The sequence below is a fragment of the Bos javanicus genome, chromosome 16, assembly GCF_032452875.1.
Source record: "Bos javanicus breed banteng chromosome 16, ARS-OSU_banteng_1.0, whole genome shotgun sequence".
NCBI lineage: Eukaryota > Metazoa > Chordata > Mammalia > Artiodactyla > Bovidae > Bos > Bos javanicus.
Window position 1 is genome coordinate 50711569 of NC_083883.1, and position 12681 is coordinate 50724249.

At 53.2% G+C, this 12681-nt stretch overlaps 1 protein-coding gene across 1 annotated transcript; it reads right to left on the bottom strand.

The window, feature by feature from the left end:
* Positions 1-9433: 9433 nt before the first annotated feature.
* Positions 9434-11544, bottom strand: ACTRT2 (actin related protein T2). The gene has a single exon (XM_061382977.1). It carries the CDS (start codon positions 10657-10659, stop codon positions 9526-9528), a length of 1134 nt encoding a protein of 377 aa, XP_061238961.1. The 5' UTR covers positions 10660-11544; the 3' UTR covers positions 9434-9525.
* Positions 11545-12681: the final 1137 nt, after the last annotated feature.

A 12681-nucleotide genomic window follows, 5' to 3' on the forward strand; every position in this document is an offset into this window, starting at 1 on the left:
CTCCCCAGCTCCCTTTAATAGGGCCCAACAATTTCACACTCTGGAGCCCGGACGGTGCTTGTTTTGGCTGCCCGAGCGGCCCATCCTCGCCGACCCCGGATTGCATAACTGGGAGGTATCCACTTACTCTCACTGACGCCTGTCAGAGAGGCCCGAACGGGGGCCGCGGTGGGCGGACCAGCCTCCAGTGCTCCCTTCGTGCCAGGCATGGGGTGGGGTCTCCTGTGGCAGCCCCCGACCCGGTAGGCAGGCTGGCAGCGGTGGACAAAGCCCCCAGCTCCGGGCCAGGAACGGTCACCTCTGAGCGGAGTTGGCCAGCATGGGTGGCGGCGGGTGGCGGGGTTGCCTCCACCCTCTGACTGCATCTCTGTCCCGCGTCATCCTTGGCCCTGCCAGCACAGCGGGCCTCTGGTCAAGAGACAACTGTGGGGAGGGAGCCGATTCTGGAAGTGCTCTGCACTCTGCCCAGTGTCCTAGTCTCCAGCCAGGGCCCTCGTGAGCAGCAACCCGGCTGCAGACCTAGTGGGACCTCAACGCAGCCCAGCTGCCAAGTGTGAAGACGTCCCTGGGTCCTGGGCCCTCACCGCCCAGCCACCCTCTCCCCTCGGCTGCTGCGCCAAAGGTGGGGCAAGGGAAACAGGAGATTTGAATAATGGGAGAAAATTATTATGTCTTCGTGTGAGCTGGAACCCAGCCCTGTTCCCTGTGAGCGTGATAACCAGGGACGTGGCGTCTAACGTTTCTGAGCTCCGAGCCAGGGCCGGCTGTGACAATAAGATCATTGTTCCCAGTGTGGGGCATTGTCACTGGGGGACGGAGCCCCAGACACGCGGACTGGCATGCACGGGAAAGCGGGATGATGAAGCTGGCTCAGGGCATCCCCAGAAAGACGAGAGCCTGGGCCTGGGCTGAGGGCCGAGGAGGGGGAGGAGGACTGGCCCGTGCTGACAGTGCTACCTCATAGCTCGGTGGGTGACAGTGCTTCCTGGGGCTGTGGGAGGGCTCTGTGGGAGGTTCCGGGGTGCCCTTGGGTGTGGGGGCAAAGGGGTTTTCATTTTTAATGGAATTATGAGGCTGGAGCCAGCTCTGACCCCCAGCCCGAGAGCAGGCTAGTGACCCAGGAATCCAGGAGCTGCTTTTGGAGGTCACCTCTTAGGACGAGAGCTGACACTGCACCAGGTCCCAGGGGACCAAGCCCCACCATCTTCCAGGGAGCCAGGTCCCTGCTGCAGAGCCCCTGCCCCTCCACCAGTCCCCAGGTGACCAAAACCACCCCTCCCCCAGGACATGGCGGGGACAGGGGAACCCTACCTGGGGGCCCACCAGTCAGCTCAGCACCATCAAATTCCAATCAGCCCAACCGAAAGCTTGTCATTCCCGCTCAGACAGACATTCTAGGAGCCATGGAAAGAGCAGGACTGAGCCCCGTGCAGGCTGTCCTGGCCCTGACACCCCATATCCTGCTTCAGGTCAGGAGGGCAGGAGGTAGGGAGCAGGGGAGCCTGACTCTGTCCCTGCTGCTCCCCCACCCCAACCAAGCCCTGAGCATCATGCCCCTCCCCCTCTTTGCAGCTTCAAGCACACCTCCTCACCCAGGGACAGGCACCTTCTCTGGCCCGTGCCCTTGATGAGATGGTGGCCAGAAGCAGACACACTCCCCAGAACACAGCCTCTCTGTGCTGGTACCTGGCCCTCAAGGGAGGAAACTGAGGCCAGATCCAGGCCTCAGCAAGACTGTCCAGCTCCTGGCTCCTGCCTGGACCCCAGGCTCTCCTTCCCAGGACCTCAGCACTGATGGCATCTCCTGGAAGCACCAGACTTTGTGCAGCCCATTCAGCCCCTACAGCCCCATGTCTACTGCCTTCTCGTCCCTTGCTGAGCCCTCCATTGCTATCCCTGTGGGCCTGGGTACTGGGCTGCCTGGCCCAGGCTGCCACCACCCAAGTACTACTATGTGTGCCCACAACCTGGGGCACCAGGGGAGCTGGCAGCCTGAGAGTCCAGCACATCCCTTCTGAGGGTCTAGGCCATCAGCCTCCTCTACCCCAGGGCCTAGTGTTCCCGGGGTGGCTGGGCTCCCTACAGAGAAGGGAGCCACTCCTGGGCCTCCGGAGGGGGTCAGAACAGCGTAGAGGGTGTTGTCAGGATGAGGTCACCCTGGCCGAGGGTCCTGGCTTTGTGTGTTGGACCCTGGGCACCCTCCCAGTGGTATCATTTCCACCAGTAGCCCCCTGATTCTCTTGTCAGGTCCCTGGAGGGTGAAGCTAAGCTCTAAGCACCCGTAAATCCCCCTTGCGTGGAAGCTAGCAAGACTTATGATATTCTAACTGTCCGCAGTTGTACCTCACCTATTTACAAGTTCCCTGTGCTGGCAGGGAGCCTGGGATCTGCTGTCCTGGAGCCAGAGAAGCCTCCCCCCAGCACACACGCTGGGAAAGAGCAGGGGTAGGGGGGAGCATAGGGGTTGCAGGGTGGACACAGGGCTTGAAGGTGCCCCCGAGGCCCCTGACTCAGCTGTTGGCTGTGGGGCCTCAGGATCCAGCTCCGTGCTGGAAGAGCCTTGTGGAGGCTCAGCCTGCTCCTGTCTGCTTGCCCCCTCCAGGACTGGCACCCCTCCCAGGCAGCCCCCTCTGCCCGGAGGCCCTGGGGAGAGGATCTCATGCCAGTCTTCAGACCTCAGGGCAGAGTCAGGGGGCAGGAGGGGCGCTGAGCCAGGGCCTCTGACAGCAGGCGACTCTGAAGTGCTCAAGAGCTGGACGCAACTAGTCCTTGCAGGGGGTGGGCACTGCACACAGTAGACACTGCTCACAGCTCTGGGCCCACAGCCACATCAGGGTGGGGGTCTGTATGCAGAGCCTGCTGGCTGCCAGATGTGCAATGCCCCTTGCCCTTCCCAGCCCTCTCACTTGTACCCTGAGGTGTCCTTCATAGCGCACGGTGGGGTCTGGGGTTCAATCTGAATTCACACCTCTGCCCAAGGCCCCGTCTCCTCCTCAGCAGCCACATCTACCCCTGGGGGACAAAGAAGTGTGGCCATTTCCTGCAGGACCCCAGGCACATGGAGCCCGCCTGGAACTTGGTGAGTCTGTGGGATGAACGAGTGACTTTCGGGGCCTGCTGATGACCAGTCCTGCCTGGGAGAAGTGCTGTCAGGGTGCAGGGCTGCACTGAGCTCCTCAAGGGTGATACCTACCTGAGGGGTGAACCACACCTGAGTAGAGAGCCCCCACAGAGTAGGGCAGCCAGGGCAGCGCTGGGCGGTTTGGGCACGCCTGCACACCTGGTCCAGCTCCTTGGCAGGTCTGGTAGAAGTCTTGGCTGCACATGGTCCCTCTGTTGGGACTGGCTGTGAATTCGGGTCCTATGTTCCAGGTGGGGTGGCCCCTGGGAAGGACATAGTCACACACATCATCCTGAGTCCCTTCTGGGGGCTGACACCATCCGCTTAGTGTCTTGCCCAAGTGCATCCTCAGTCCAGCCTGCAGAGGGCGTCCCTGCTCCGGCAGGACCCAGGTACCAGGGGTGTTTCGCCCTCTGGCTCACATCATATGGAGGGACAGGCCGTTGTCCTAGTGGACATGCACAGTGGCCATCACGGCCTCCACACCATCCACAATGAGGCCTTGGGTTTGGCCAAGGGGTGAAGGGCCCTAACGCACCAGGTTCCCCAAAGCACCTGCTTCACAATGGCCCCATTCTCTCTGGATTCCTGACTCTTAATCAGAGTCTGGGGCCACAGGAGCCCTGGTGACAGAGATGCCTTCAGATCTCCTCCACAATGTCTCAGGAGGTGGGAGTGCCATGGGGTGGCTGATGGGGGTTATCTGACAGGCAGCGTTGCTCCTGTCTGGTTCCCGCCACATCATATGGTTTGTGGGTATCCCACAGTCACTGGTGGGATCTTTCATGGAACCCATTCCCAAGCTCCCTGAAGAAACAGAGGCTGCTGTCCAGAGTGGGAGCTGAGCTTTGGGGGTGGCAGATTGAACATCATGGTAGGAACCACTATAGAGGATGGGGTGGCCCTGAGCATGGTCCGTCCTCAGGACACAGAGGGGCCTGGACTTCAAAGTCATATCACTGGTCTCTGAGGTATGAGTGGTCACCTCTCACAGCGCCAGGAGAGAGGCCTTTGGCAGGGTGATGGAGAAATTGACAGCATATGGTCCCCACTGGAGATACCAGTAGGTCGGTCTACTCAGAGCCAGGGTCATGTTCTGGTACACGTGGCTCTGCTCTCTACGTCTTCCTTGCCTGCCTGCAGCATTTTATCTCATCTTGCATCTAAATGTTGCTTCACAGAAAGATCTTGCCCAGGACCAAGGGGATGAGAAGCAGTCGGAAGAAGCCTCTGCAAGATGTGGGGAGTGGGAGCCCATATCTCAGAAATGGGAAACTGGCGCAGATTCATTTCTTGGCCTCCTGGCAGGCAAGGTCTAAGGAGCCCAAAGCCAGAGGGCTCCTCCTCCTCCTCCAGGACTTAGCCTACCTCATTCTCAAACCCTGGTCTTTCGTATAGACAAGGCAGGGGTCAAGCTCTATTTCTCTTCCCTCGTTAGCAACAGCCTAGCCTACCGGACACTTCCCTGGACCTCTCACTCTGCTCAAGGAAGCCAGAATTAAAGCCAGATCAGTTTCAAAGCTTCTGATATAAACTCTGTCAGGGACTTGAGTTACTTTCCCTGTCCACATCCAAACAGCACATCAAACTTAGTGCTGAAGATGACCTAGAGGTCAGAAACCTACAATCATCACCATTATATCCACCATCGTCATCATCAATATCACCACCATCACCATCATCATCACCATCATCTCCATTGTTGTTGTTTTTCAGTTGCTAAGTGTGTCCAAATCTTTGTGACCCCATGGACTGCAGAGCACCAGGTTCCTTCACCCTCCACTGTCTCCCAGTTTGCTCAGATTCAGATCCACTGAGTTGGTGACGCTACCTAATCATCTCATCCTCTGTTGTTCCCTTCTCCTCCTGCTCTCAATCTTTCCCAGCATCAGGGTCTTTTCAGTGAGTCAGCTCTTCACATCGGATGGCCAAAGTATTGGAGTTTCAGCTTTATCACTATCACCATCAGCAGCAGCACCACCATCATCATCATGATAATCACCACCATGATTTGAGCCCCAGCCTCACCCAGCAGCAGTGAGACTGGGAGAGGTGTGTAAGCAGTGTTTTGTCAGTACTGCTTCATTACCCCACCTCCGTATCTGTGGAACCATGCAGAGGTCTGACTCTCCACCCCACTCAGAGTGAACAAGATGAAAGTTGGCAGGGGTGGGCTAGTTGACACTCTGCCTCCCCCTCCACTGGCATCACTGTGGCCCTGCAGAGAGCTGAGCATTTACCCCCCTCCCACTCAGGAGCAGTGAGAAGGTGTTAGTCAGAGCCCACTTTCTCCAGGAAGGGTTAGTGGGGCTGAGAGGGAAGCTGAACCTCCACCCCACCTGTCCGCAAGAAGGGTGCATGTGACCACTTTGATGGGGAGATATCCATGGGTCCCACCTATCCACTCAGCCCTCACACTTCGCCTCCACAGGAGTGATTGCATGCTACAAAAAGATTAAATAGGATCCAGAGGCTCATCAAAATGTTCAGGGCAAAACAGAAAATCACTCATCATACTAAGAACCAGGAAAATCATAACGTGAAAGAGAAAAGACAATCAGCAGATGTGATTGTCGGAGCAGATGGAGATGGACCAGATGTTGGAGTTATCTGGGTAAAGGTTTTAAAGGCTCCAGAATAAAAACATTTCAGCAGGCAATGATGAATTCCCTTGAGACAAATACAAAACTGGAAACTCTCAGTAAAGAATTAGAAGTTATAAGACGAGAACCAAGTGGAAATTATCAAACTGTAAAACATAACTCAAAAAATGTGTTGGAAAGGCTCAAAAATAGTGTGATAGCAGAGGATAGAATCAGAAACCTTCAGGATGGGTGAAGAGAATTTATTCAATCTGAAAACACAGAACGTAAACTTGAAAATGATTAAGGAAGGGGCCTATGGACAGAAAAAAAAGACTGAGACCCAGAAGGAGAGAAAATAGATTGGGCTGCAAAAATATTAGAAGAAATAATAGCACAAACTTTCCCAAGTTTGACAAAAGATATGGCTGCAGGTTCAAGAAGCTGGATAAATCCCCAAAATGATAGATCCATAAAGAAGGCTGAGCACTGAAGAATCGATGCTTTTGAACTATGGTGCTGGAGAAGACGCTTGAGAGTCCCTTGGACTGCAAGGGGATCAAATCAGTCAGTCCTAAAGGAAATCAACCCTGAATATTTATTGGAAGTACTGATGCTGAAGTTCCAATACTTTGGCCACCTGATTCAAAGAGCTGGCTTCTTGGAAAAGACCCTGGTGCTGGGAAAGATTTAGGGCAGGAGGAGAAGCGGGTGACAGAGGATGAGATAATTAGATAGCATCACTGACTCAGTGGACATGAGTTTGAGCAAACTCCAGGAGATGGTGAAGGACAGGGAGGACTGGCATGCTGTAGTCCATGGGCTCACAAAGAGTCACACAGGACTTAACGACTGAGCAACAACAACAGGATAAATCCAAAGAAGCCCATGCCAAAACACACCGCAACTAAACTCCTGAAAACTGAAGATAATGAAAAAACTCTTGAAAGCAGCCAGAGAAAAATGATGCATTACCTGAAGGAAAACACCAATCAAATAATAAGATTTCTGATCTGAAACCCACAGAGGTGATGGAGAATGAACCAGCACCATATTTTTCAAGTGCTGAAAGAAAATGGCTAACTGTGAATTCTATATCCAGCGAAAATGTCCTTTAGGGATGATAGGGAAGTAAAGACACTCTCAAATGTTGGCAAACTAAGAGAATTTGTTGCTAGCAAACCTACCCTAAAAGAACTGCTAAGGGAAGTTCCTACGAAGGATGGCTTGAAACTCCAGAAAGGGCAAAAAAACGTGGGATTGGGTAAAAATAACAGTAATCATATTAGACTATTCTCTTGAATTTCTGGAATCATTTGATGGTGGCTCAGATGGTAAAGTGTCTGTCTATAATGCGGGAGACCCAGGTTCGATCCCTGGGTTGGGAAGATCCCCTGGAGAAGGAAATGGCAATCCACTCCAGTACTATTGCCTGGAAAATCCCATGGACAGAGGAGCCTGGTAGGCTACAGTCCATGGGGTCCCAAAGAGTCGGACAGGACTGAGCAACCACTTTCACTTTGATGGTTGAAGAAAAAACAATTCTATTTAAAAGTTGGGTGGATAAGGAGACCTAAATACACTTTACTCCAAGAGGAGTAAAATGTAATACCGGGAGGGGGTGGTGTTTACTCAGAGCAACCACCAAAAAATCAATACAAAGCCATAAATAAATATGGAATAAATTAAGATGGAATCCCCCAAAAACGTTCAAGTAACTTGCAAGAAGGGGTTACTGAAGCAGGATCATTTACCCAATTAACAGCAAGTCAAATGCAGAGATGCTGAAGTTTGCAACCAAGAAAGGGTTTATTCACAAGGCAGGTTTATTCACAAATGAGGAGATGGGAGAACCAGTCTCAGATTCCTCCCCCACACAAAGGCCAGGGGCTTGAGATGTTTGTGGGATAAAGAAGTGGGGTGGTCTTACGTGTGAGGAAAGGTGCCTGGAAAAGTTTTAACCAGAGCTCTGTGCAGGTGTATCTGAGTTACCTGCTTCCTCATGGGATGCATATTCAAAAATATCAGTGCTTAGGATATGACGGGGAGGTATTGGCCCTCTGATGTCAAAAAGTTCTTTGTAGGACACCTACTCAGGCCTAGTTTTAGGGTCAGTGGTCCCAACAAGTCTTAGCTGGCTCAACCTTGAATTAGACGCAGCTGACTCAAAGCTCCTGGCAAACAACTAGGGCAAATATCTTATAGTTTGGGCTACCTGAAGCTTGGAGGGCATGCAATCTGCAATGTAATAATTAAGTGAAGGCAGGCTGCAAGCAGAGGGGTTTTTAACAAGCTCTAAGACAAGCTCGAGAATTTCTGCCAGTCGTGTTTCTTTTAACCCTATGGGACATGGTTTCAAAGGTAAGAAAAAAATAAAGAGGAAACAAAATGATGAAACAGCAGACTTAAGATGGACCTTAAATGTAAACCATCTACATATAACATCTACATATACCAATTATTATTTAAAAAAAAAAAACAGATATTGGTGGATTTTTAAAAGTGGGATTCCCTGGTGACTCAGACGATAAAGAATCTGCCTTCAATGTGGGAGACCTGGGTTCTATCCCTGGATTGGGAAGATCCCCTGAAGAAGGGAATGGCTACCCACTCCAGTATTCTTGCCTGGAGAATTCCATGGACAGAGGAGCCTGGTGGGCTAAAGTCTATGGGGTCACAAAGAGTCAGACACAATCCAACTATGTGCTATCTTCCGATATACTGTATGCACATTTCAAATATGACTTAGGTAGTCTGAAGGTAAACGGATGGGAAAAGATATACCAGGCAAACATTAAATATACAAACACACACAATTTAGATAAATGGGTTTATTTTATTCAAGCAGAATTTCTTTAGTAAAATTTCCTAAAGGAAAGATTTCCTCTCCCGCTCTACTACCTCTCATTCCTTCCTTTCCCGACCAGCACATGGTATCTGCCCTTCATTCTTTTCCCCATGTGCTCATAACCCCAGAAAACACGTATTTACTTATGCCTGTACATACTAACCTGCTCAGGTATACATGCTAAAGTGTTATGGCTTTCTTTATCAAAAAGGGGGGGATTCATTTTATAAAAATATCTCTATTATTTTCTACTTCTCTCCCAATAACATTTTGAGAGAGTTCCACACCATCAATGTGGAAAAAAAATTCCTTCTATGCATAATTTATTCAAATGAGACTTTATTGATGGCCATTAACTCTGTCTCTAGTATTTACCCCAAACAATGCTATAAACATCTTTGAAAGTAAAAACAAACAGAAACATCACAATAATCAACCAGCGATTCTTAAACTACCACTGGGAGGAGGACACTCACAGAGCCATAAACCGATGGCAATTTCTGCTCCTTCCTGAATCCTTCCACCCAGGCAAGGGTTTCCACCTCACTCAGCTGCCCATCCCGGGTTTAGGCAGAGTGTAAACCCTGTGGTGCTATCTCAGAGGAGGATTTCGTGACCTCAGAACAGCACAGCATTCCTGCTCGTTTCCCTTCTCAGCCCCGACAGACCTAAGACACATGTTTAAAATGCAGGTTCCAGGTTCTGGGCAGTAACCCTGGGCCCTTGCTTTGGGCACAAACTCTACATAAGGACACTCAACTCATAACCCAGGGCTTTCTCAGGAGAAAGAGGGCCAGAGGATGGAACTACTGAAAACAGATTCCCCACCGGGGTCAGAAATTGTTCTGGTGCCCCGAGAATGAACCAAGTCTGACACAGCCAAACACCACACCATCGTCTTTTATTGAACATCCTGAGGATGCCACACGGTGAACTTACGTCCCACCTTTAGGGCTGCCCTGGACTCGGGGCCCTCAGAAGCATCTTCTCTGAATCACAGATGTCCCAAACTCCTTGAAGTCCGCAGAGGTGACCCACATCTGCTTGAAGCTGCTCAGAGAAGTGACGATGGAGGCACCAATCCACGTGGAAAACCAGCGGTCAGGTGGTGCCGTGATCTTAATGGGGGTCCCCTTGGAGGCCAGCTGCTCCAGCTCCCTCAGAAGCCGGTCGTCCAGCCCCTGGAAGAGCGTGGTGCCGCCGGACAGCACAATCTCCCCGTAGAGGGTTTTCTGGATGTCAGCGTCACATTTGGTGATGCTGCAGGAGACCATCTTGGACAGGCCCGGGTTCTGGATGCCCAGCTTCTCAGGCGAGAACAGGGCCTCGGGCGCCTGGTACAGCTGGTCCCCGATGGGAACGATGTTGCCATCAGGCAGCTTGTACTCGCGGAGGACCTCCTCTGGCCTCCGGCACAGCTCTTTATCCGGCTCCAGGGCCACATAACACAGCTTCTCCTTGATGTCGTCCACCAGGGCTTTGTCCAGCACACACGAGAAGGTCCTCCCGCTGGCCAGCAGCAGCCGGGTGAGGTGCTCCGTGATGTCCCTCCCCGCCACATAGAGCTTAGTGACAGCGTGGGGCAGGGAGTAGCCCTCGAAGATGGGGACAGTGCAGGTGACCCCGTCCCCACTGTCCACCACCAGGCCTGTGACGCAGGCCGAGGCGTAGAGGGCCAGCACGGCCTGGTCCGACAAGTAGAAGGCGGGCACGTTGAAGCTCTCGAACATCACCTCGGCCATCTTCTCCCGGGTCTCCCTGGGGTTCAGCGAGGGCTCTGTCATGAGCACCGGCTGGTCATTGGCCTTGACTCCCAGCTCCCACTCGAACAAGTGCTTCCAGAGCTTCTCCATGTCTTCCCAGCCTGTGATCAGGCCACGCTCGATGGGGTAGTGCAGCTGAAGGACCTCGTGCCTGTGCAGGGCCTCTTCCCCCACAAAGTACTTCTTTTGGTTGGCCCCCGTCAAAGGCGTCTTAAACTTGGGGTGTCCCACGACAGAGCTGACAACGTGGCGGGGGCCAATCTCTCCAGACAGTCCTGCCTTGCAAAGCCCGGATCCATTGTCAAAAATCACCGCTGGGGAGTCTAATATGTGCGGGTCAAACATGCCTGCAGCATCCTCATCTGCGCTCCCCCCAAATAAGCTGGAAGCCCCTCAGGCCACTTTGTGACATACGAGGCTCCTCTAGAAGTTTTGAGGCACAGGATTCCACAGTCTTGGGGTGTCTCCCAGGCGGGGCTAGCAGACGGCCGGTTCCCAAGAACTCTCCATCTCCACCTCGCAGAGCTACTCTCCTCTCAGGAAGCCTGGCTGCTGAGGCCTTTTCAGAGATGACGGCCCATATGTAACAATCCAGCCAAGGTAACGATTGTCCTCGGCCAACATCAGAGGGCCTTTGGGGGTGGGGGTCCAGAGTCTCTGCACACACCTCCCCTGCCCCAACTGGTGAGACTCCAGACAGGAAGCCTAGCCATTCCTGCGGGTCTGTGACCCACTGGCCTTAGAGCCAGTGGAGCAGCCCAGCCAGGGCCAGCCCATAAAACTGGTGTCTCTGGCCCTCTGTCTGGCAGGAGCTGCTGTCTGGAGGGTGACAGACACCCACTTTGCTAAAGGGGATGACCAAGCACCTGGCGCAGGTCCAGGTGGGAGGGGCAGTGCCTAAGGCTCCTATACCACAGGCATTCAGAATGTCCTTTTGGAATTCAGACTCTTCCAGGAAGCTCTTGGAGATTTCTCTTTTCTTTGCCCCATGAGCCCTGACCCTGTCTCACAGGGTAGCTGCTAAGCAGAGGCCTCTGGGCCTAATAGCTCTCTCTCCAGGCACATGTGTCCCTGCTCTAGTTTGATGTCAGGGCCCCTCCTTGCCCTCTGCAGCCCCAGAAGCACTGTCACAAACAGTATCCAGTGGTCGAGATGTTGGGAACCCAATGACCTGTGAAGACAGATGTCTGAGGTTTCATGGTGGGGCAGCCCTGATCAAAGCCTGGGACATCTCTGTTACTGGTCTGTGACACAGTTGGCCAAGCCCACTGAAGCATGGTCAGAAGTGACCAGGTCATCGAGGCTGGCAAGGCTGCAGGTTTAGCCAAGCCCACGAGGGGCTGGATGGGGGCCACCTGCTCCCAAAGCCCCAAGCTCACACCCTGGGCTGTTTCCAGCTGGGAGAACAATCTGGAAGGGAGCACAGACCTGGGACCCAGGGTTGACTTTTTCTTGACAAGGGTGGAGCCAATCTTGGTGAACAGGATGCTGACTTGACATTCTGTCACTTCCACAATCACCGCCCCCCTCCCCTCTGCAGGCTCCTTCCCCTTCCTGAATGCTCTCTCAGGGGACCACCACCCTTCCAGACCCCCACCTCCATGGGTGGCCCTCTCTATGTGTCTCGCTGACCCTTCTAAGTGAAAGTGAAAGTCGCTCAGTCACGTCCGACTCTTTGTGACCCCATGGACTATACAGTCCGTGGAATTCTCCAGGCCAGAATACAGGAGTGGGTAGCCTTTCCCTTCTCCAGGGGTCTTCCCAACCCAGGGATTGAACCCGGGTCCCCCACATTGCAGGTGGATTCTTTACCAGCTGAGCCATAAAGGAAGCACCTCCCCCCACCGCCACCAGCAAAAAGGGAATAGGTGCTAGTCACGTAGTGTCGATGCACGGTGTGGGTGTGTGCTGTAGACGTATCGTGTAGACCAGCTTTGTGGGCGCCCCAGTGCTGAGCCTGGGAGGGATCAGTAGAGACTTGGTGTCACTGAGATTCTCCCCTGAGGACAGAATCACACGCACTCGGGGTTGATGGTGGGTGACGCCCCGCCCCCAGCCACACAGCCCAGAACTGTGGGGACCTCAAAGATGCAAGCTCTGATGTTGAGGGAGCCTGTGTGCCTGGAGGCTGCTGGGCCGGGGATGGGCAGAGAATGCAGTGTCTTGGGGATTCCAGCCTGCTTGGGTCACAAAGCCCAGTGCACTCAGGTTCTCAGGCTTTGCTAGAATTTTCCCATTGTTGCCAAACACTCCACGCTGAATCAGGAGTGTGACCTCAAGATTTCTAGATTTTGGCCCTAAAAGTGGCCCACATGGGTGGTGATATAAGCATGATAGGTGCAGAGGTCAAATGCCAAGGCTGAGCTG

What these genes read in the sequence shown, in the direction of transcription:
- ACTRT2 (XM_061382977.1), bottom strand. Translation starts at nt 10,659, where the DNA reads ATGTTTGACCCGCACATATTAGACTCCCCAGCGGTGATTTTTGACAAT.